This window comes from Ipomoea triloba, chromosome 4 (assembly GCF_003576645.1).
Source record: "Ipomoea triloba cultivar NCNSP0323 chromosome 4, ASM357664v1".
Taxonomy (NCBI): Eukaryota; Viridiplantae; Streptophyta; class Magnoliopsida; order Solanales; family Convolvulaceae; genus Ipomoea; species Ipomoea triloba.
The window spans coordinates 31,180,221-31,202,926 of NC_044919.1; the positions used below are offsets into that span (position 1 = coordinate 31,180,221).

Here is a 22,706-nt window from a genome sequence, read left to right on the forward strand (position 1 = left end):
TAATTTTTGTTAAAATACAAACATCAATTGAGGTTCACAATTGTTGGACAATCATAACTATCTTGTGTTAATATTTGAACGTTTGTGGTGAAGGCATCATGGGCACCATTCTTATGTTAAGAGGGAGATGAAAGTGGCTTTTGTCATGAATGTCCATATATAGACAATTTTGATACAAGACAATTATGGTTTTAGTTTGTGGATACTAATGGTTATTTGTCAATGGCTATAGCTATTTCTAAATGAGAATAATCACCCAATCGTCAACTATTCTAATCTATTTTATTTATTTATTTATTGGGTTTAAAAGTGTGTGTGTGTATATATATATAAAGAAGCAAAACAACAAATTATATACTTGAAATTCATGTAAAGTAGTCTTTACGGATAGCTTAGGTAATTTTTGAGTGAAAGTTTACCTACATCGATAGGACTTAGACGAACTTTGTGTACCAAGCTAGTGCGGGAGGACTAGTTAGTGACCATCAGAATAAATAGTTTAAGGGTTTCACAGTTAATATTAAGGTTACTAGTAGCTTTAAGACGGAGCTATGGGTCTCATGAAGGATCTTCTGTTGGTTAAACATGGTGGTTGGATAAATGTGGTGATTGAACTTTTCTTTGGCAGTGGTTAAGGTTTTAGGTAGTGATTTGATGACTCAACAAGATATAGACCCCCTCACCAGTGTAGGAAACTGGTCAATGGGCTGGATATGGTGCGGTTTTCTTATGTATGGAGGGAAGATAATAAATATGCGGTGGCCAACATTGTGCAGACTAGTGCTCAGGTGACTACAATTCTTGAAGATCTTCCCGATTGTCTTATTGATCTATTACAAGCAGATATTAAGGGCGTGTTGACTCGTGCTTAGCGGGGTAAGTCCCCCTTTATATTACCCAAAAAAAATGATAACGTGTTAAATAAATAATACTATTCCATCGGTTTAGGGTATATTATTAGGCTTTTTTTTTTTTTTTTTAATTTTAATTAGAAGATCTAATTATAGTGGGGAAATTGAAACTGTGTAACAGTAACAGTTAGGGGGGCAAAATGCAATTAAATGAATCACCAGGAACCGGTGCGAGGGAGCCAAAACTAGCCGCCAGCTCTTCCCTATCGTCTCCGTTCTGAACTGCAGCTCTGTTCCGGTTCTGTGTTCAATGTTACAGAGACGCTTATTTTGCACTGCTATTTCCGAAACAGCTTTCCGGTCAAACTCCGGCGGCAGCAACTACGGCAAATGGGGCATCAAGCAAGTTACCAAGTCCAACTTCTCCGAGACACTGAACGAGATAGAGACCCGCATAACGGAATCCGATTTCATTGCCGTGTCGTTACAGACGACCGGCGCTTACTCTTCCCCTTGGCAACGGCTGCTCCCCTTCGACACCGCCGAAATCGCTTATCTCAAAGCTAAGCGCGCTGCCGAACGGTACCAGATTCTTCAATTCGCCGTTTGCCCTTTCTCTCTCAGGGAGTCCAAACTCATTGCTTCCCCGTAAGTCATCTTCACCGTTCAATTTATTTGTTTATTGATTTTCTAGACTTCATGAGTTCAGGTGCTTTTTTTTTTTTTTTTTCTATTTTATTGTATTTCTTCAGAGAAATAGGAATTGTCAGTGATGATAGTGTTCTGTTCTGCCTCTCGCAGATACAATTTTCATTTGTTCCCAAGGGATGAGCTGAAAACAGGGATGCCTTCTTACAGTTTTTCGTGCCAGTCATCGTATTTGATCTCTATTGCTCGAGAAGGTTTCGATTTTAATGCTTGCATAAACGACGGTAAGCTTAATTCTACAAAATGCATATGCTCACAACCTTAATGACTATTATTCAAATTTTACATTTTAATTCAGTATTGTATGAGCACAATTATGAAGTCTGGAAGTGCATCACTTCAGATTTTTTTTTTTCACCATCTAGTCTAGGAAATGATACAATTCTTCTCAGATTTGTAATTAAGTACATTGATGAATGAGGGGAAAACATGTTGGGAAATCTCAAAGTAATTCAGCAAAGTGACTGTTTTTCGTAGGACTTTGACAGATTGGGGAAAAGATTAAGAACTCATCAGTTTTGTGGGTTCTGTCTGGCAGGCATATCATACTTATCCAGAGCACAAGAACTAGCTGCAAAAGACCATATTAGGAGTCCATCAGCTGGCAGCTGTACAGTTCCATCTCCATCATCCCGATCAGTTGCTGATTCTATATTTATAAACAGGATCAAATCCCGAGTTAAACATTGGAGAAATGCTTGCACTGATCAAAGCAAGAAAACTGAAGGTGATTCAAAATTGCTTTACTTAAGAATGAGATTAACTACTTGTTTCTGATTCATGTTACTTAATATTTTATAGATGTTTTGATAAGTTCCTTGAGGAAAATGATCGCAGCAACCGAAGTACATGGTTCTAGGCCTTGCCTGAACATAGATATCTGCAGTGAACAGCAAGTGCAGCTTGTGCTAGAGGTACTCTTCTTCTCCCTCGGCTGATAGTTAGTGATAAACCACTAATAATCTTCAGTGGATAAAGCATGTTTATCTGTAGTGGGGTATGTACCAGGTACTTAAAACTACAGGGGATGAAACATGTTTATCCATTCAACCTTTGCTGATAGAATTTGAACTTTTGTGTCGGGTTCCAGACACTGAAGGAGTTTGTTGATGTTGTACCTCTATTAATTCCAGCAAATGGAGGTGGGACTCAGACAGTCCGGGTTGTTTTGACGAGTTCCCAAGAAGACAAGGATCTCCTTGAGGTAGTGAGGGAAGCTTTAGTACTTCAATAATATCTATCAATCACCTTGTGTTGTTAACTGTTACTCATTAACACGCAGAAGGAACTTCAAGAACTGGAAAATAAGCATAATAAGCGTGTTCGTGGCTTTCGAGAGGTGGTTGATCTGATTTCCTGTTCTCAGAAACCTGTGGTTGCCCACAACTCACTAAATGGTTCATCTCTTTGTGGAAAATTTTCAATAATGCTAGACTCTGCAGCTGCCAAATCTCTCTCTTTTTCTCTTTGCTGAGTGTTCCCCTTACCCATGCAGATTTTACATCTATTCATTCCAAATTCATAGCTCCACTACCATCAACCCTGGATGAATTTAGACACTCATTGGGTCGTGTCTTCCCTCACATACTTGATGTGAAACATCTTATGAAGGAACTTGGCTCTCAGAAGAATTTGAACAATATATATGTGGCTACATCTTACCTAAATAGCAGGTTCTTTGCCCCGGTATATGTGGAGCTTCCCCACCAAGGCAAGTGCTCTTTTACCGAATGAATTAATTGTGTTATTCTGCAAATGCTCTTTGTTAAATGCTGTCTTACTCCATTCTCACTACAGTGAACTGGATGATATGATGCAAGCTAGCATTATCTTTTATGGTTTATACATGTTATTTTGGGGTTAATAGAACTGCAGAAGCCATTGATTCTAAGCTTGTCTTTCAGTTTATTATTAATTCCTTTGAACCAGTGCTGACTAGTGGTTAAATTATCAGCTATATCAACCAAGGCAGACAGTGTCAAGAGTCATGGCCATAATGTTTTAAAGATAAGCGAGTTGTTTGCCAAGGTGTGCTCCATTTTGAAAGTTGATCCAAAAGCTCCTGAAGCCATTGAGCACCGTGGCCAATTGCCTCCAGCTCTAGAATGCTATGCAAATATTTTTGATCCATGCTCAACCAGTTATCAGGATCCTCCTATCAATGAAGAAGATGTCAGAGTTCGGGCAAAAAGCTGTAAAAGAGTTAGCAGTAAAAATGTGGTCTTCCTGTGGGGGTTCCAGAGTGGGATTTCCACTGGACAGGTGAAAAGCCTTCTATATGGTAAACACGAAGTCTTCTCGAGCGAATTTGACATTCAATTGGTGGACGAGAGTTGTGCAGTACTTGTTTTTTCGAGTCCTGGTTTGTCTGCAGTTCTCTTGGAGGCATTGGATTCTGGTTCTTTGAAAGAGATGGTCTCTGAAGGCATTAGAGCTGCTAGATATGATGCATATGTAAAAGTGTGCAAGTTAGGGTTATGGAAAGCAAACCTGGCTGATTCTTTAGAACTGGCTTTGGAAGAAGAATCTGAATGCCTTTCAGAAGCTCACATTGCAAAGGATCTTTCAGTGATACATTGGAATAGTGATGAAATGATCAATCTAGATGACCTGTAAACCTTCGTTTTATATTTTTTCAACATCTGTATTTGCAAGTGCCATTTAATCCTTTTCCCTACCATATTTGCTTCTATACACTGCATCGTTTTCTCACAGGAAATTTCTTATTGCACTGCAGATCAATCAGTTAGTTTATTAGCTACTAGCTTTTCAGTTTTAATTATTAACAATTAACTTTTCAGCTTCAACTACTAACTTTTCTGCTTTCAGCTTCTAATAATTGGTCATGAATGATGGTGGGCTTTCCTTAACTGCCAAATTTATGGGGCCGCCAGGCCCACTTTCGTAGGCTTGGAATCTAAGTCCGTTTTGGAAATGGAAGTTTTACTGACATGCCACATGCGTGATTTAAGATCCTCGCCAAGTCGCCATCTTCATCGTTGGTAGCGACTGAATTGAGAGGGAGTAGTGGTGCAGATTACACTGATAGGAAATGGCAGCGATTACTTTCGACTACATGCCAAGACTCAAACATAACAGTAATGGCGTCCATTTGGTTCCTCGAAATAAGATTCTACGGCCTTGTCTTCTACGCTCGAATTCAAACTTAAACTTGTTTGGACACAAACTTGCTGCCGGTTATGAACCGCTCTCATTTTCGGCTTCAACCGAGAAAACTCGGAGGAGTGGATACGTGCCGCTTCGTGTTGCCGGTTCGAACCAGAGTTCCGCGTCCTGCTCCTTCGATGTTGTGATAGTCGGTGCCGGAATCATCGGTTTGTCCATCGCGCGTCAATTCCTTCTCGGATCGGATCTCTCCGTTGCCGTGATTGATGCCGCTGTGCCTTGCTCCGGCGCTACTGGGGCAGGTAATGCATACGTCTCTTCTTTGCTGCTTTATCCCCTATGATTTTCGCTCCGAATTTGCAAGGTTCATACGAGTGGGGAACATAAACATAGCTCTCACTTCTCACAATCTATACAGTGTAGTGCCGTTTTAGCACCTATAGTTGATGGTTTGAAAGATAACCGTTTCATTTATATCGCACTTTGATTGTACTTAACAGTGAACTGTGTTGGCTGCTTCATTTATACTTATTGCATGAAGTTCTCAAGGAAAAGATCACCTATGATGTAATTGCTTTGGTAACCTTTGAGATCTTTGCTGTAAAATTTGTGAAACTTTTTTTTTTTTTTTTGAGGTTGTAGAAAATACATATAATGCTATTATTTTCGTATCGCTCTGAATAAAATGGACCTCTCTGGACTAGCTTATGATTCAAAGTATGCATTTCCACTCTCTTTCCCTGAAGTCTGATTGGTTGTAGGATGTCTTTTCATTCTATTTGGCATTTGAGCCGGTTCTAGGGCAAGGCTACGTGTGGAAAATACACAAAGCACCGGAGAGTGATAAATGGGAACTGGCAATGAGAAGCTATCAACTTTGGGAGATCCTTGCCAAGAACATTGAACTTGAAGGCATGGATCCTTCAGAGATATTTGGATGGAAGAAGACAGGTGCTTTGCTATCTTGATATGTATAACTGCTATAAGCTTTGCTATTACTATCCATCCCACAAATCTGAGGTATTCTTATCATCAGGAAGCTTGTTAATTGGTAGAACTTCTGAGGAATCCTCTATCTTGAGAAGTAAGGTCAAGCAGCTATCTGATGCTGGTATCAGAGCAGAATTCTTGACAAGAAATGACTTGCTCTCTGAAGAACCTGCACTTCTGATTGAAAAGGAAGGCGGAGCAGCATATGCACCAGATGACTGCCAATTGGATGCTCGACGTGCGGTTGCATTTATTGAGAAGGTTTATTTTATTCTCTTCTCTTCTATTTAGAACTAGCTTATTTACCTCTAAAATAGCTTCAGTTGTTTGCAAATATTTCTAAATCTCTACTTGCTTTGTTTAATGCTTTTAGGTGTTATATACAATGTGCAGGGTAATAGGCTTTTTGCTGCAGAAGGTAGATATGCAGAGTTCTATCATGAGCCTGCTACTTCCTTATTAAGGTTTGACAGCTTCATTTTTTAGTTTGTTAAAAATTTATATCAAATCCAAGAGATTAATATGTTGGTGTGTTGGTTGTAAATTTTAGGTCTGCTAACACCGGGGAAGTTGAAGCAGTTCAGACTTCCAAGACCATTTTGCATAGTAAGAAGGCTGTTATACTTGCAGCTGGTTGTTGGAGTGGTTCTTTGATGCATGATATGATTAAGCATCACAATATTGAAGTGGATCTCCCTATCAAGCCTCGAAAGGTATTATCCTATAGTGAAAGACATTTCTGTTGAATAGACATCCCTGCTGAGTGATACACTGATACTTCATATCCACTTCCTTCCCATCTCAATTCATGTGCTTAGAGTAACTAATGCTTTAAGAATTAACAATATACACATTCCTCCAATCTTGCATAAGAGACAGCTTATGCTTAATGTTTAGAGAGTACATATTATGCTCTAGAGCATTATTCTGATGAAAAGCATGATTGCTTGTAGAAGTGAGGAATAGCTATCCTGGGTGCTACCTCTCAAATTTGCACTGTATTACTATTCTGTATATCATGTAAACTTCTTCTCTTGTCTGTATAATAACAGGGTCACCTGCTTGTGATAGAGAACTTTAAGCCCTTTAAGCTGAATCATGGACTTATGGAGGCTGGGTATGTCAGCCATCAATCTGCTACTCTGAAATCTGCACCTAATTCAGGATCCATTTATGATGCACAAAGTACATCCGTCTCAATGACAGCCACTATGGACACGTCTGGTGGTCTTGTTCTTGGTATGTATCTAGTCCACAAAGACACTCTGAAAACAGTATAGAAATGGCAGATGGATATGGCCAAGAGAGAGGATGAGTTGACAAATTTTCACACTTACTAATTCTCTCTCTTTGTTCCTAATTTAGTATTGGGGAAAAATTATTATTTAGCCTCTTTTGATTATACTTAAGTTATGGTGGTCTTACATTTTAGATGATCTGAACCCCATTCTTCCAGGTAGCAGCCGACAACTTGTTGGCTTTAGCACTGAGGTGGATGAATCTATCATCAACCGGATATGGGAGCGAGCTGGAGAGTTTTTTCCTTTGCTGAGAAAAGAATCTCTAATAGATCTGCGTCAAAACAGAGAAGTGAGAGTGGGACTGAGACCCTACTGTAAGTATAAACACTAGGAATTTCATCTTAATAAAGAAAGATCACTTCTGTAGTAATGCTGATTGGAAATTGTCTTAAACTGTCCAAGTGCCTGATGGGAAGCCGGCGATTGGACCTGTACCTGGATTCTCAAATCTGTTTGTGGCAGCTGGCCATGAAGGAGAAGGACTTACACTGGTAATCCTGCACCTCTCTTAACTGAATTAAAACTTACAAAATGAGCATTCCTGCGGGGTTCTATATCAAGCCGGTTAAGCCATAGGCATAGCTTTTAGGTCTACAGTTTTGCCTGATGCCAATTCCTTATAAATTTTCTAGGCTCCCGGAACTGCTGAAATGATTGTTGATATGGTGCTGGGGAATCCTTGGAAAGTTGATCCAGCTCCATTTGCTGTGCATGGTCGTTTTCGTTCATGAAATGTGGTCCAGAGTACACATTTTCACTGCAGAGTTTTCAAAGGTTGTGGTCACAACACATTTTTATGGGTTGTTATATCTTTCTCCTTAATAAACCTCAAACATTCTAAAATGAAACACTATTTTGTTAGGAATCTATACAAATTAGACTTGGACTTTGCATATCTGTTCTGTAAAACAACCATCTGATAGATATAATTTGGATTTATTTAGGATCACAATGGCTTCCTTCCCTGTCCTTCCGGGCTATCAGCTACCATCATTATGATCTTTTCAAGTTAGTACTATTGACTCTATTACAAGTAAAATATCTATTCTATACTTTCTCTATTTGTTGCAGTTTAAAAAGTTAATACCCACTACCGGAGTTTGACCCTGTGATCTTCCTAGAGCCTGCCACCATCACCCTCTTTGGTTTTATTAAATTAATAATTTTTCCAAATTCAAATTTTATTTTATTTTATTGATTTCAACGCCAGATTTATACACACCCATATACCAACGGCAGGAGTAAAATACATAAAATAGTTGGGCTAAGCCGCTTAAGGGAAAGCTTAATTCTAGGCTTCCTGTTGGCCGCCGCCGGCGTCGGGGCCACTAGCACGGCTAACATATACGCTGATGGCCACAAAAACGTAGATGATTATTCCGGTCAACGACAACGGGATCAAGAACGCAACACTCACAAGCGTCGACGCAGCCATGCAAGAAAGCACTCCCAGCCTCAACTCGACCACATACACCACAGACACCAGCATGAACAAGCACCCCAGCATCGACGACATCGCTGAGAAGAGGACTCCCGTCGTCAACCATAACGACTCTTCGGAGCCATCCTTTCCGGCCACCTGGTCTGGCGGCTGTAGATCGAGCGACAGCTTGATCGACTGGGCGACGAGGGAGGAGAAGAGGTAGAAGCTGAAGGAGATTATCTCGAAGACGATGAGCATCTTGGCGGTGTTGGCTCCCGGCTGGCACTCCTCCCGGACGTTAAGGCTCTGCAACTCCCCCGGCGAGACCAGCTCATTGTCCAGCCCCAAAAACATGGCGATGGTGAACAGTGAGTTCACATCCACCACACTGTCCAGTGCCGTCACGTGCACGTTCTTCTTGGTATGATAATGCCCTTTTCTGCATTCATGCAACCATTTAAGGAGAAAACCGATCAATTAAACATTATTATTTGCAAAAATCTTCAATGAATTAACCATGCCTAAATTATTAGGGTTTAGCAACAATATTTGATGCACCGTTAGTATAACGTTGTGGTTGTGGTTCACCAAAAGTGCATTTGATATTTTCCCATATAATATATAATTTGTCTGCATTATAAAAGAATGGGAATTTAATTTACGTTTTAGTAGCGGACGATGAGTGTGGATTGGGCATGGCTAGCTGGTGATAGTGAGGGGATATGAGATAGGTGCGTAGAATATGGTAGTAATTTAATGTTGTTTTGGGGGATTTTATTTGTGGTTGTAATGTTCCAAATTCCTATTTCTTCCTAGGACGTAAAGTATAATTTTTGCTTTGCCATAGGAAAGGGACAGGATTTTACAGATGGTAGTTAAAGCCGGAAGCCTGGAATAAAGTAACAAACAATTCCAACGTTATAAAATACGACACGGCCGGAAGCCTGCGTTTGGGCTTCTAGTTTTGCCTTGTGCAGTGCTTATACTGCGAACCGTGATTCACGTGGTAAGGAGAAGCACTGATACAAGTTCGTTTTTAATATATTATAAGTTCATTTTTAGTGTGTTATATGTTCATTTTGACTTGTAATACATCAAAAAAGAACTTTTTATCAAAGTATGGGCATATGGCAAATCTAGTTGGGTCTTATAGGCTACCCAACAACTCAATAATTTTGAAAGGAAAAAGTGTCAAATAGACCACTGAACTTGTAGCTTTTGTGCAATTGGGCCATTGAACTTAAAAAGTGTGCAATTCAACCATCAAACAAGCAAAATTTGTGCAATTGGACCATTTTTACAAAATTTTTTAATTCAATTTGAGTTAAAAACATTTCAATATTGACTTCCAACTAGTATGGTAGAAGAAAATGTCACTCTTAATACATATATGTTAGTAATATAATTGGATTTTACCAGAAATTTTTTGTAAAAATGGTCCAATTGCACAAATTTTGCTTGTTTGATAGTTGAATTGCACACTTTTTAAGTTCAATGGCCTAATTGCACAAAAGCGATAAGTTCAGTTGTCTATTTGACACTTTTTCCATTTTGAAATGATAAAATTGTAAAAAGCTAAGTTGGTTCTTAAAATATTAGCGATATGTGTAAATATAGGCAATCTGTAAGTCCAACCTATCCGTTACATGACACGACAAAGCTTATCCTTAATTGTCTTCAATTTGGTGGCACAATCCTCTATCCAATAAGCACTGCCTCTGCGTGTGAGGAATCCATAAAATGATATGTTGCTTTACTCTATTATGATCTTTATAAACAAGTTATTTTGGTCCCTTACATCACAATAATATAGTTTCAAATTAAAATTTTGCATGTATTATGTAAAAAAATAAAAATTAAAATGAATTGAAGAATTATAATACAAGCAAATTTAAAATAAAACTAATAACTACCATTGTGAGTGGTATATATACATTGGCTTGATAATTCTTAATTACTCTTCTCCTATAGATTGTAAAATAACAGTAGAACTTTATGCGTTATTAAACAATACTCCGTAATATATAAATAATAAATGTACAATATAATTATTTAACTAGTGTTACGTATGGCCCATCAAAAAATAATTAATTCGCATAATGTGTAACCTGATTATCAGCTTCGTTACTATATATACATTCTTCAATCTTCACCTACACCTAAGATGGATGTCAAGAAATAATGCGCTCCTCATGAGCAGTTCAGTTGGACAATAAAGTTTGAAAAGAAAAAAATAAAAAGAGTAATGTAAAAATCAAAATAATAATAATAACATTAAATATTAACTTATTATTCATCAGCCACTGCACGTTAATTCTCTCTCTCACTCTCAAGTCTCAACCTTATTAGTTGAACCAAATTATTCAAAAATAAAAATAAAAACAAGCCATACAAAAAGAATATATAATTATTTAGTTTGGGTACGGTTTGGAAAGCTAGGCATTGTGTTGGGCGGCGGTGGATTTGGCGTCGTCGCTGTCGTCATCGCCGGGGTTACTAGCGCGGCTAACATATCGGTTGATCGCCGCGAAAACGTAGATGAGTATTCCGGCCAACGACAAGGGGATCAAGAACGCAACGCTCACAATGGTGGAGGTGGCCATACAAGAGAGCACTCCCAGCTTCAACTCGATCACATTCACCATAGAAACCAGCAAAAACAGGCAGCCTACGACGGACGACATGGCGGAGAAGAGGACTCCGGCCGTCAACAGGGTTTCGTCGACGGCGGCGGATGAGGCCTGATCGGAGGAGCTGGGCTGGAGGTTGAGGGAGAGCTTGATGGACTGGGCGACGAGGGAGGAGAAGAGGAAGAAGCTGAAGGAGAGGATCTCGAAGACGACGAGCATCTTCGCGGTGTTGGCTCGCGGCTGGCACTCTTCCCGGACGTTCAGGCTCTTCAGCTGCCCCGGCGACGCCATTGCAAGCCCCAAGAAAATGGCGATGGTGAAGAGTGAGTTCACGTTCACCACGCCGTCCAGCGCCGTCACGTGCACATCCTTCAGCTTCTTTTCACGCTGACTTTGCCTGTTTCTGCATCCACAAAAACTTGTGTGAGAGAGCCTCATAGTCTCAACCTATGAGATGGTCGAATCTTTGATTAATGAGTTCAAAAATTCTACCCATTAATCAAAAATTCGACTAGTCATAATCATACAAGTGTTATCCATCAATCAAACATTCTAGTATGTCTAATCTTAACCCCAGAATCCCTGCTCAAGAATTACTAGAGTCTATATATATATATATGATCAATCCCCAAGTTTCACCATATTTATACACTTTGAGCACAAGATATCTTATTGATTAAGGCCAGATCAGAAGTCTTTATCTCCTCTAATTTATCAAGATCTCTGTTGGGGCAGAGGCCAATAAGCAGGATCAAGCCAACACCACGTGACTAGGGGAACCAAGAAATAAAGTTACTTCTTTGTTATTAACTATAACTTTTGACCTGGTGGTAAACACTTGATCTAACCTTCTCCTTATAAATAATAATCCCTATGATTTTAGGTGGGAGCAGGGATACCAGCTAAGCTAGTCCCGCAAGGCAACAATATACTATGCCAATAGTTCTAGTGCAAGAACTAGCCTCGCAAGGCAACATATATTATTGCAGGTAATACCGTCACTAATAGTGTTATACCCAATATAATAAAAAATTAAACTTATTAAAAAAAAAAAAAGAGAATTGAACTTACTTATTAGTAGTAGAGGATGATGAGGGCGGTGGGTTGCACATGGCTGGTGATAGTGAGGGAATATGAGATAGGTATGTAGGATATGATATGATAATATGATGATAATGTAATGTATGTTGTTTTGGGGGATTTTATTTGAGGTTGTAATGTTCCAATATCTTGGTATGACGGAAAGTATAATGTTGCTTTGCCATGTTGATGGGACAGAACTATAGATTGTTGTGGTTTCACGATGATATCAGTTTTAGTTAAAGCTGGAAGCCTGGAATAAAGTAACAATTCCAAAGTTACACAGAATTTTCAAAAACAAAAAACAAAAGCAAAAAAAAATAAAAAAAATACATAAATAAATAACAAAAACAAAAAACAAAGAAACCCACGATGATTATACCATGGACCTAGATTCATCTTGCAAAGTGATCCCATCACAATTTTACATACTCAAATTGTAAACATTCAATATGTAAATTGTGAACATTCATTATGTAAATTGTGTATTTTGAAATCGAATTCAATTTATAAGGTGAACCAGGATCAACAGAATAATTTGCCAAGAAACCCACATTTGGGCTTTTGGGTTCTGCCGTGAGAATTTTGGGCTATGACAAATGTAGTTGGGCCTGGTTTACAGCTACCCAACAGCTCAACGATTTTGAAAGGGCAAAACCGTAAAATTAACATTTGGTCCTTACGATATGAAAATAGAGTTCATCAATTACCCGTTAGGCTTGGCTTTATCTATAACATTGGGACTTCAAATAAAACATATTTATAAGGAACAAAATAAAGTAATGTGTTATCTTATCTTACTAACATCACACTAAATTATGCTCGAGGGTTGAAGGTATCCTTAGGGTCGTAGTGTATAAGAATAGGCATAAATTTGATTTACCGAAAAATTAGTTCTAAAAAAACTAATAGGCAATTCTCGAAAAGATTCAAATTTCAAACTTTGTGACTGTCAAATTAACTCAGTTGGAATTACCGAGTAAACAATTATGTACCAAACTTGCAACAGAAAATCTTGACATGAATTAGAATATTAAAGTCTAAATCTGTATCCGTACTATCCAAGTAGCAAAACAAATATACTCTCAGTTTAAGTGTACAAAACATCAATTTGACCAAATCAAAATTGAAGCTTTACTAATGTTGTTTCCATATTCAGTGGCAGCCACCATAACATAAGAAAAGTGTGAACTAAATAAATTTCACTATGATATAATAGCACATAAATCACTACACTAAAAAAACAACCCGGAGATTCCTGGTTAGTACTAGGAATCTCTATGTACAAAATGGAATCACATCACCCTGCACACAGCTTAGCTGCCAAATCCTCCATTCCAATCTCCAGCAAACAACCTTCAAAATCCATAAACGAAAACCGAAAATTCGCATTTTCTAGTACAATTCTCCCATTTAAAGTCTCCAAAAATGAAAAACTGAAGAATTCGATCGTTGTATTTCCAGTGACATTCAATACAACTTAAAAGCTAGGGCTGTGAAGCTTGAAGCCATACGAAATATGTATGAAATGAGACAACAACAACACACACCTAAAACTACTACTCATACAAATGATGAATTGCAGAAACAAATGGTTCAGTGCAGAAAAGCATAAATGACAGTTGAAATATAAACAAGAAGAGCAGAGGTAACCAGAATCACCAAAACCGCCACAGTATGAACAGCCGATTTGCTCCCACAAGACAGCATCCCCAGCCGGATCTCAATCACATTCACCATCGAAAGCATCAAGAACAGGCACCCCATCACCGACCCAACCGCCGACCCCACCATCCCAAGCCTCAGAACCTTCGCGTTCACATGCGCCCTAAACGCCTCATCCGCATCCTTGCTGTTCAGCAAATTAATCGCCAATTTCAGCCCCTGAGCCACCAGGGAAGAGAACAGGAAAAAGCTGAAAGACACAACCTCGAAAACTAGGAGTTTCTTCACCACATCGATCCCCGCGTCGCAATTGGACCGCTCTTCCAGGCTTTTCTGCCCCGGAGTCGCTAGGGATAGCCCCACGAACACCGCGACGGTGAAGAGGGAGTTCACGTTCACTAGCCCGTCCAGCGCCGTCACGTGGACGCTCGTGGTGGACGACGACGACGGCGTCGAGGCGCCGCCGCCTCTTCCGGGTTGCGGGGAGGAGTAATACGGGTATGACTCAGATCTGTCAAAGTTTCACACATTTTTGTTAACAATCCCAGCAAAAATCAACGACGGTATGGAAAAGATGAATCAAAATGCATAAAAGGGAAGTAATTATTACTCATCCATGGCGTCTGAACTGATTATTGAGATACTGATTGTTGTTTGAGCTAAAAGCTAATACTCGATCGGAGATTCTGATTGCTTCAAGGGTTTTGATGTATTGGATTGATGCGAAAGGAAAAAAGGTGAGCTAATGAAATTAAAAAAGGGGGAAACTTTTTGCTTTACACATTTGATTTCTGTGTTTTGGAAGTAGGTGAGAGAATGGAATCGGATTTCATGGAGCGAGAAGAACACGGAAGGGCTCAATTAGTTAGAAAATCCCTGTCTTTATGTTCCAGACTTAGCATCAACTACATTAACTAAAATTTACTACTTTCTTCTCACATCTTATCTCTCATTACTATTATAGGTCAAATAAACTTTCTTAATTGTACTCAAAAAAAAAAAACTTTCTTAATTATTTATTTTCTTTAATATTTTTAAATTTAATTTTGTATATTTAATAGTACTTTTAATGTAATTTTTAAATATATAAATTGCATATACTAATAATAAATTTAACATTACAAATAATAAAATTAAAAATAATTTCAATCAAGTCTCGTTAACCAAATTAGACACATAAAATGAGACAAGAAAAAATTTGTCCAAAAAAGTGTGATTTAGTTAGGTGGAATATGATTTTTTTGTATGAAAGATCAAGTTCACATCATTAGATAATAACCATGATTTTTTTTTCATCTAAAAGAATTGAGTATTTTTATATATGAAAAAGATTTACTCAATACACACAATCGAATAATAGTTATGAGTTTCTTTAATTATCAAAAAAATAAATTGAATAGTTTTATACTTGAAAAGAATAATCAAGTGGATAGAATAAACTTAAAATTACAAATCAATTTTTTATGTGTAATTTGTGAACTATTGCATTATGAATAATGTGAACAAATGAATAGTGTGAACAATAATAGAGACAAATGAAGGATTTAATACGTATACGCTCAAACCAACTCATAATTTGATTACATAAATCACATTTAATAATCATATAATAAGTCTTGAATTTAAGCTTTTTTCTCTAAAAAAAAAAAAATATGTCAACTTTTTGGATCACGGATTTTTTCTTTTTAAATTTAATTTTTGCTCTTTTTTTTTTTTTTTTTGGATGGTTAAAGTCACAGAGTCTTTGTTTTTATCTTTTTCGATTTTGGTTAAAGTAGCGGAGTCGTTTTCCTTTTGTCAATTGGTATAGGCCATATACGTGTTAATTCGTTAAATATTAATCGGAATTCTTAAAAATTCTTTTGACTTTTTTTTTAAAAATAAAAAATAAAAAATCTTGACTATTAATCAGACCAAAACATATTAACAGAAATATTTATACGAACTGTGCGCACCCTTATTTACAAGGGATTCATCATTCATTATGTGTGTTGATTAAGAATGTCAACAGAATGACACAAATAACTAACCAAAATTATGGGTTTGATCAGTTAACTACATTTTCACCGAATTATACACACATTTATTTACAAGGGATTCATTTGGTATGCTGATTAAGAATGTCAACAGGATGGGACAAAATAACCAAAATTTAGGGTTCAATCGGTTAGCAACAATTTCACCGAATTATGCACACCCCTATTTACAAGGGATTAATTTTGCGTGTTAATTGGGGATGTCAACCGGATGGCATGAAGTCCCGTCCCTGTTTCTGGTTGAGCTTGAGTGAAACTGCCATCATTAGTGTTAGTATTGATGTGTTTAAACAAGAATGCGATAAAAATGATGTTACAATACAACCATATACATGCTTGAAAATGCGTATAGGCAGAAGTTAACTATGGCTGACAAGAGTTGCTAAACATTTCAAAGGGAAGTTTGAGACCAAAAACCTGTGCAACAACTGAGAACCACGACACTAGATATCTGTCGACAGCCACTCTGCCCAGCGCCACTGCAGAGGCGTCGCTAGTAAATAGAAGCTTCATCCACTCACTAGTCCCGCATGGATGTAAGGTGAACCATGGTCGATTCAAGTATGGGTGCTCCTGCATTGATTTCAAGAATTTATCGTGTACCAGTTTATGATCTGACAAATGGGGGGAAGGAAGGGGAAGTATCGTACAAGATGAAGCTAAATAAAGAGATTGAAATGCAAATTGTAATTGATGAACACCCTATCATGCTGAATGCTGATCTTCTAAATGGCTCGTTAAAACTACAGGGATGAAAAAAACTAGAGATAACAATGTTGAAATGAGTAATAACCTCCTGAGTTATAAAGGTCCATTTGGATACGTTTAGCTCTCGTAGTGTGCTTGCAGGGATGTCATTTTCCACATCACCCAATGCCAAAGGTTGTCCATCTACGGATAAAAGAAAGATCGGTGCATTATTTCTATCCCAGGATAAATCAAACACCAGACTTGATACTGTTCATTGCAAGTAAACTTAGGGTGTGTTTGGAAAGTATGAAAATGACTTCTGGAAAATGAGTCATTTTCCGGAAAACAGTTTCATTTCCGGTGTTTGGTTGCATTTTGGAAAACTGTCTTTGTGTGTTTGGTTCATTTTCTGGAAAATGAATTAAATTGTATAATTTTACATTTTAAATTTTTTTTTTAAAATATAAAATAATAATAATAATAATATATAAAATAATAATATTTCTTTTAAAAAGTAACATATGTGGCCATTTTGGCCAAAATAATTGTTGAAGTCAAGTCAAGTCCGGAAAATGACTTCCGGATTTCCGGAAGTCATTTTCCGGAAAAATGGCCTCATTTTCCTTGGTCAACGGAAATTGTTTTCCGTTGACTGCATTTTCCAGACACTGCCAAACACCAAAAGCCCGGAAAATGATTTCCAGAAATCATTTTCCGGGCTACCAAACACACCCTTAATGTGTGTTTTAGAATATAACAACTTTGCCTGGACTTCAAATGATGATGAGCTTATAGCCTCATAGTCATAATATGTTGTTACAACACTGCTTCAAACCTGATCACTACTTTGAGTTGATAATATGACATTAACAGAGACAATGTTAAGCACTCAAAGGGTTTTAGAGGGGAAGAACGTAATCCATACAACCAAATGACCTACTGTTTTGAGCACCAAATATGTAGAATGAAACATACCACTCCAATATGCACGGAAGTATAGCACAGGAACCCTATAAGATAAGCTGTACACAACATGGAAGTCATAGTGGCACCTTTCATGCTTGTGCTGTTGAACCTTCAAAAGAGAAACATCAGGCTCAGATGAGGATCGATTAAATCTTTGGAGGATGTTATAATTTAAGATTGGTTCAAGATCACTCAACTAGGCTATAATACACATGAGCCAAACCACACTAAAAGACCGAATCCAATTAATTAGCTAGTCTAACCCATGACCTTATACACCCACCATATGTTTCTCTCTTATTTTTCAAGGCGAGACTCTTACAGAGGAAAATAAAAATGAAAGTTGTTAAATGAAAGATAATGGATAACATAAAGTGTAAAGGAAAATTTCCAAAACACCAGTACAAACAGAATCTACATACCAATACAGCACTATCAATTAACTCCTCTTCCGCCAAGCAAACCATCTCTTCTACTCCACCATCACCACATTCATGATTATCTTCCTATAGAGAGAGAAAAAATTTAACGACATTACTAAAGTATCTCTGTGCGAAGTCTTGCTCTCCAGAAGGTGGCTAAACTGCTAAATATTAAATTAAAGTATGAAGCACATACCATTGTAGACCTGGGAAGAATTGCACCATCCATGCATAGATATCCTTCTACCTGATAAAATAACGGGAAATAATTAGGAAAATTCATTACATAAATATATCAAAAGTTCCAGCAAGGCAGAAGCAAGCAAAATATGTATAGTGACTAACACTGGTGGCAGGAACCCCATGAGGCTTTGGACATTTCACCCATGACCATTGAGGAAGACCAGAGCTAAACTTCTTCCACTGCTCAGCAAATGCACAAGCGGTGGCATAGAACTCTCCAAATGAAATGGTACCATCCCATGACTTGATATCAATTATACTCTTTTCTGAAGACATTACAGTCTAAATAGAACCTGACAGACAAGTCAGCACACTATCTGAATGTAATCAATGTTCAATGATAATAAGATTACGGAGTAATACTAATAACTAATTGTGACTATCAGCTCAAATATTCTGATAGACTTAAACTGTTCTTTCCTAGAGAAGAGGAACGCCAGAATAATTTTAACCTCGAATGCATGCATACATAAAACATGAAAATGAACAAAAAAAAAAGCTCTTCTATGAAGCAATTCATCGAACACCTAAGAGAAGCATAAACACACTGCGAATTGAAGTAGACATACATAAGCGTAGTGCATATAAAATTAAAAAGCACCGGATGGAATCAGTCCGATGGGTACCTCTCTAATTCTCTGGTGGAGCAGAGGGAAAGACAATCAATTCCGGAATCTTACGAGTTTTGAGTCAGATGATCGTTCGGAGAAGAACCCTGTTGTCTTGCTGAACGAAGAATACCTTGTTATGCGGTGAGTGGTAGGTACAATTAACAGCACGACGTCGTACGAGGCCGCTGCTGGAGTGCTGGGCATTTAGCAGGTTAATTGGGCCCGCAGTAATTTGTTTTATCTATTGGCTTGGGCTGATCATATTAATTAGCTATGTCTAAATGCCTAATTCGTTTCTTAATTATTGACTTGATTAAGCTAGTTAATTATTCCCCAATTACGTGATGGTTTGCCGATTGAAATTGCATGTGATGTTGGTGTAAAATAGAATTGCTTTGGTTGATTCTGAAGTGCATGTGGCGTGGATGAAGAAGCTTATTCAGATTTACAGATTTGATTATGTTAAATATTTAAAGTTAATTTTAACTATGTGATCATGAACTTCAACTAATGGTAGCCGTTTTGGAGGCAAATTATATCGTGGACCATGGTTCACAATGCATTGTGGACCATGATCATAACTGATACTGCAGTTGTGTTGAACGGATACTGCAGTTGTGTTGAAAGGAAACTGCAGTTGCATGGAACAGAGACCGTTCATCCGTTCCACACAACTGCAGTATCCGTTCAACACAGCTGCAGTATCTTTTTAACACAACTGCAGTATCCGTTCAACATAACTGCAGTTCCAGATGAATGACACGGCCTCTGTTCCGCACAACTGCAGTTCCTTTTCAACACAACTGCAATATCCTTTCAACACAACTACAATATCCTTTCAACACAACTGCAATATCAACCATGACCCATGGTCCACAGTATAAGTACTGCGTTTTGGATAAGTTCGATATAATATGTCTGAACTTGCAATGACAACTTCTATAAGAGTGATCAGAATGAGAATCAAATACGTAGTACTTGATAATAATATGACTTTTGATAAAAATATATTGCACGTTTACTTAGTAAGGTAAAGTTGAAATGATTATCAATATTAATGTTTGATTATATTATATATGACCTATAATGTGAATAAAGGTTTTAGAAATACAAAAACAAAAAATCAAAACAATTGATCATAATATAATGACATTCAAAACACCAATATGAAAAAAAAAATCAAAACAAAAATCTAAAAGCACTAATACAAATTTAAGAATCATATTACCAATAAGATGGAATGATACATTTTTAGATTAAGGAATGAATTTTTAATTGAGGTAATCAAATCCATAGTTGTGTTTTAAAAAGTTGTCGACCAAACACTAACTATGATTTTGATTCACATTCCTAATATGTAAACACATGAACCAAACACACCCTAACAGTTGAATGAGAAGGTGTTCCATACAAAAGACACATCATCAAAAAAACAAATAAAACTAGAGAAAAGATTAAGGGGGGTGTATTCAATCATGACTTTTGTAGATTTTTAAAAACTTTTCAAATGGTAGATTTTAATAAACTTTTATTGACTTTCATAGAGTCGTTCAAAACTTTTTAAAACTTTGTAAGGCTTTGTAAAAGTCTGTATAAAAAACTTGCATAAACTTTTATCAACTTTTTTATTTTAAAAAGTCTACAAAAGTCATTAAAATTCTAAATTGAATACATGCTTACAAACTTTCATAAGCAATTCATAACAATATTAAACACTAAAATTTATAGTTATAGAATTGTTCAAATAAAATATTTAAAAATATAATTATTTTTTCTTGAGAAATTAATATTTAAAAAAATATAATTACTAGTTGCATAAAATAAAATAAAAAATTAATAATATATATAAAAATTATATTTAATATACTGCTAGGTATCAAACAAAGAGCTATTATTTGCAATAACAATATGGGACTGCTAACAACAACAAGGTGCTTCTCTTTGTAGCCTCAAATTGCTATTGCGAACAATAGTTCACTATTCGTAATAGCATATTGTTAAAAAGAAAAAAAGAAAAAATATATTACGAATAAACATGAATATTATGAAACATATAGTAAAAGTTGACGGTGATAGATAAAAAATTTACTCTGTTCATGTATTTAGGAGAAAAAGTTTAGAAGTTAGGGATACTGTTCATGTATTTAGGAGAAAAAGTTTAGAAGTTAGGGATAAAAATTTCATAGAAAAAAAAATCAAAATATACAAGCAACAATGAAATAAAAATAATATTATTTTGAATATATACAAGCAACAATGAAATAAAAATAATATTATTTTGAATCTTTAGAGGAAGATTGTAAAGTTTAGGAGAGAGAAAAATTGATAGAGTTTAGGTATGTAGAAAATATAGGATAATGAAGAAAAAATAATTTATTTAATTTAGGTATAAGGTTTATAAAGTTTAAAATTTTAAATAAGGAGAAAAAATAGAGTTTAAATATAGAGAGAGAGAGAGAGAGAGAAACCTTCAGTGTTGGCAGAAAGAAAATTTTGAAATCTTAAGGTTGGGGGTTGGATTCAATTATTTATATTTGAGAAAAAAAAGTATATAAAAGTCTACAGAAGTTCTAAAATTAAAAAATCCTTACAAATTCATAACTTTTTGAATACCACATGACTTTTAAAGATTCTTTAAAAGTTCTAATTGAATACCACATGACTTTTAAAAACTCTTTTAAAAATCTTGATCGAATACCGCATGACTTTTAAATACTTTCTAAAAGTTTGAATTGAATACCTCCAAACTTTTAAAGTTTATAAAAGTCTTTAAAATTCTATGAAAGTTATGATGGAATACACCCCCTAAGATAGTATCCCCGAATGGCGAATGTAACTTTATCAGTTGGTCTTGGAGCCTGGTGAGGGAATCATGCTTAAAGCCTTCAAAATGAAAGCATACGTGAAGGCAACTTCCTTGAGCTTTTCAAACCTGCACCAAGCCAAAAAAATTGGCAATTAGAATGAGTGCCATAACGATGACTTTTTGTCACCAAATTGAATGATGTATTTCGTATTAACTACAAGATTAAGCTAAGCTTATAATGAGATTACACATTTATCATTTTTATATATTATATATGCTCAACACGGATTCAAAATACTTTTAATGGTCTGCAGAAGGGAGTAGGAGAGCAGCACAAGCTTTCAAGGGAGTTAAAATAACATACCTTCCTGATTTTGAAAAGTGCCCAGCACTGCATTCACATTTGAACAATAGCATATTGTCATCAGTCTTCATATCCCTCAACTTGGCTACAAATTTTGCTGGTTCCGAGTAGAGAACACGTGGATCTGTCATGATATACCAAAGCTCATATTAAATATTTAAATCCAGAAGGTAAAAGTGTTTTGAACAGACCCCAATATAACATCAAATTTTCAATTCAGTGATTTCTACCAACATGCATCCACCTATCAAATAAGAACCATTTGGGCAACAATTATATCTTTGGCAATTCTAATTCTACCACCCAAATTGAAGTTTGCAATTAACACAAGAACTACAAGCTGATATGGTAATTGAGTGCCAAGATCCTTGGTTATGACAAAACATAAGATATAAAAAAAAAATTAAAAAAAAAAATTATCTAACTATTAGATTATTGAGCATCAATGTCATGAAAAGGCGAAAAGCTGATTTTATTCTCAAAATGATATTGGATAATCAGCCAGAGTAAATAAAGTAGAACCTCAGAAAGATGTGTGTAGGTAGATTGTAAATAAAGTAATCCACTTACCATATAAACCAGTTGTAAGAAGAATAGCTGGGTAACATTGTGGCTTGACCTGTGAAACAAAAATAAAAGAGACACGAGATGAATGATAATCAGAGTACAGTGTAATCACATNAAAAATCAAAATATACAAGCAACAATGAAATAAAAATAATATTATTTTGAATCTTTAGAGGAAGATTGTAAAGTTTAGGAGAGAGAAAAATTGATAGAGTTTAGGTATGTAG

General features: G+C 36.4%; 6 protein-coding genes and 1 long non-coding RNA gene across 12 annotated transcripts; 2 read left to right on the forward strand and 5 right to left on the reverse strand.

Annotated features, from left to right (window-relative positions):
* The first annotated feature begins 1,061 nt into the window (after positions 1–1,061).
* LOC116016247 (poly(A)-specific ribonuclease PARN-like) lies at positions 1,062–4,278 on the forward strand. Of its 2 annotated transcripts, none has more exons than XM_031256406.1 (8): positions 1,062–1,499; positions 1,653–1,783; positions 2,098–2,286; positions 2,361–2,473; positions 2,650–2,763; positions 2,845–2,956; positions 3,055–3,270; positions 3,514–4,271. In XM_031256406.1, exons 1-8 carry the CDS (start codon positions 1,162–1,164, stop codon positions 4,173–4,175), a joined length of 1,875 nt encoding a protein of 624 aa, XP_031112266.1. In that variant the 5' UTR covers positions 1,062–1,161; the 3' UTR covers positions 4,176–4,271. The 2 variants fall into 2 exon arrangements, with proteins under 2 accessions (XP_031112266.1, XP_031112265.1); XM_031256405.1 differs by having other exon boundaries at positions 1,063–1,499; positions 2,842–2,956; positions 3,514–4,278.
* A 152-nt stretch (positions 4,279–4,430) lies between these two features.
* On the forward strand, positions 4,431–9,012 carry LOC116016248 (glycine oxidase). 4 transcript variants are annotated; one of them, XR_004097711.1, is made up of 11 exons: positions 4,431–4,987; positions 5,487–5,636; positions 5,722–5,936; positions 6,069–6,139; positions 6,226–6,388; positions 6,728–6,914; positions 7,132–7,290; positions 7,379–7,467; positions 7,609–7,750; positions 7,921–7,984; positions 8,187–8,986. XR_004097711.1 is itself a non-coding variant. In XM_031256407.1 (10 exons), exons 1-9 carry the CDS (start codon positions 4,612–4,614, stop codon positions 7,705–7,707), a joined length of 1,509 nt encoding a protein of 502 aa, XP_031112267.1. In that variant the 5' UTR covers positions 4,431–4,611; the 3' UTR covers positions 7,708–7,750; positions 7,921–9,012. The 4 variants fall into 4 exon arrangements, 1 of the variants encoding a protein (XP_031112267.1); XR_004097712.1 differs by having other exon boundaries at positions 8,216–8,986; XR_004097713.1 differs by having other exon boundaries at positions 4,815–4,987; positions 5,447–5,636; positions 8,187–9,012.
* LOC116016250 lies at positions 8,238–9,120 on the reverse strand. Its single transcript, XM_031256408.1, has 2 exons — positions 9,062–9,120; positions 8,238–8,838 (listed from the first exon to the last, which is right to left on the reverse strand). Exons 1-2 carry the CDS (start codon positions 9,094–9,096, stop codon positions 8,268–8,270), a joined length of 606 nt encoding a protein of 201 aa, XP_031112268.1. The 5' UTR covers positions 9,097–9,120; the 3' UTR covers positions 8,238–8,267.
* Positions 9,121–10,647: 1,527 nt separating this feature from the next.
* LOC116017231 lies at positions 10,648–12,228 on the reverse strand. Its single transcript, XM_031257772.1, has 2 exons — positions 12,101–12,228; positions 10,648–11,432 (listed from the first exon to the last, which is right to left on the reverse strand). Exons 1-2 carry the CDS (start codon positions 12,139–12,141, stop codon positions 10,835–10,837), a joined length of 639 nt encoding a protein of 212 aa, XP_031113632.1. The 5' UTR covers positions 12,142–12,228; the 3' UTR covers positions 10,648–10,834.
* Positions 12,229–13,296: 1,068 nt separating this feature from the next.
* LOC116015268 lies at positions 13,297–14,682 on the reverse strand. Its single transcript, XM_031255299.1, has 2 exons — positions 14,385–14,682; positions 13,297–14,285 (listed from the first exon to the last, which is right to left on the reverse strand). Exons 1-2 carry the CDS (start codon positions 14,390–14,392, stop codon positions 13,706–13,708), a joined length of 588 nt encoding a protein of 195 aa, XP_031111159.1. The 5' UTR covers positions 14,393–14,682; the 3' UTR covers positions 13,297–13,705.
* Positions 14,683–15,734: 1,052 nt separating this feature from the next.
* Positions 15,735–18,903, reverse strand: LOC116016995 (ubiquitin-like-conjugating enzyme ATG10). Of its 2 annotated transcripts, none has more exons than XM_031257489.1 (7): positions 18,758–18,903; positions 18,234–18,413; positions 18,085–18,135; positions 17,889–17,972; positions 17,476–17,575; positions 16,604–16,701; positions 15,735–16,383 (listed from the first exon to the last, which is right to left on the reverse strand). In XM_031257489.1, exons 2-7 carry the CDS (start codon positions 18,405–18,407, stop codon positions 16,174–16,176), a joined length of 717 nt encoding a protein of 238 aa, XP_031113349.1. In that variant the 5' UTR covers positions 18,408–18,413; positions 18,758–18,903; the 3' UTR covers positions 15,735–16,173. The 2 variants fall into 2 exon arrangements, with proteins under 2 accessions (XP_031113349.1, XP_031113348.1); XM_031257488.1 differs by having other exon boundaries at positions 18,234–18,424; positions 18,758–18,901.
* Positions 18,904–21,428: 2,525 nt separating this feature from the next.
* Positions 21,429–22,543, reverse strand: LOC116017699. The gene is made up of 3 exons (XR_004097948.1): positions 22,483–22,543; positions 21,913–22,036; positions 21,429–21,674 (listed from the first exon to the last, which is right to left on the reverse strand). It is a non-coding gene; the product is annotated as an uncharacterized LOC116017699 (long non-coding RNA).
* Positions 22,544–22,706: the final 163 nt, after the last annotated feature.

What these genes read in the sequence shown, in the direction of transcription:
- LOC116016248 (XM_031256407.1), top strand. Translation starts at nt 4,612, where the DNA reads ATGGCAGCGATTACTTTCGACTACATGCCAAGACTCAAACATAACAGT. An exon ending in TCCCTATCAAGCCTCGAAAG is followed by an intron (nt 6,389 to 6,727) that starts GTATTATCCTAT and finishes GTATAATAACAG; the next exon opens with GGTCACCTGCTTGTGATAGA. An exon ending in AGTGGGACTGAGACCCTACT is followed by an intron (nt 7,291 to 7,378) that starts GTAAGTATAAAC and finishes AAACTGTCCAAG; the next exon opens with TGCCTGATGGGAAGCCGGCG.
- LOC116016250 (XM_031256408.1), bottom strand. Translation starts at nt 9,096, where the DNA reads ATGCCCAATCCACACTCATCGTCCGCTACTAAAAC. An exon ending in TCATCGTCCGCTACTAAAAC is followed by an intron (nt 8,839 to 9,061) that starts GTAAATTAAATT and finishes GCATGAATGCAG; the next exon opens with AAAAGGGCATTATCATACCA.
- LOC116017231 (XM_031257772.1), bottom strand. Translation starts at nt 12,141, where the DNA reads ATGTGCAACCCACCGCCCTCATCATCCTCTACTACTAATAA. An exon ending in TCATCCTCTACTACTAATAA is followed by an intron (nt 11,433 to 12,100) that starts GTAAGTTCAATT and finishes TTGTGGATGCAG; the next exon opens with AAACAGGCAAAGTCAGCGTG.
- LOC116016995 (XM_031257489.1), bottom strand. Translation starts at nt 18,407, where the DNA reads ATGTCTTCAGAAAAGAGTATAATTGATATCAAGTCATGGGATGGTACC. An exon ending in ATGGGGTTCCTGCCACCAGT is followed by an intron (nt 18,136 to 18,233) that starts GTTAGTCACTAT and finishes TTATTTTATCAG; the next exon opens with GTAGAAGGATATCTATGCAT. An exon ending in CTTCCGTGCATATTGGAGTG is followed by an intron (nt 16,702 to 17,475) that starts GTATGTTTCATT and finishes TTTTATCCGTAG; the next exon opens with ATGGACAACCTTTGGCATTG.
- LOC116016247 (XM_031256405.1), top strand. Translation starts at nt 1,162, where the DNA reads ATGTTACAGAGACGCTTATTTTGCACTGCTATTTCCGAAACAGCTTTC. An exon ending in TCAAAGCAAGAAAACTGAAG is followed by an intron (nt 2,287 to 2,360) that starts GTGATTCAAAAT and finishes AATATTTTATAG; the next exon opens with ATGTTTTGATAAGTTCCTTG. An exon ending in AAGACAAGGATCTCCTTGAG is followed by an intron (nt 2,764 to 2,841) that starts GTAGTGAGGGAA and finishes ATTAACACGCAG; the next exon opens with AAGGAACTTCAAGAACTGGA.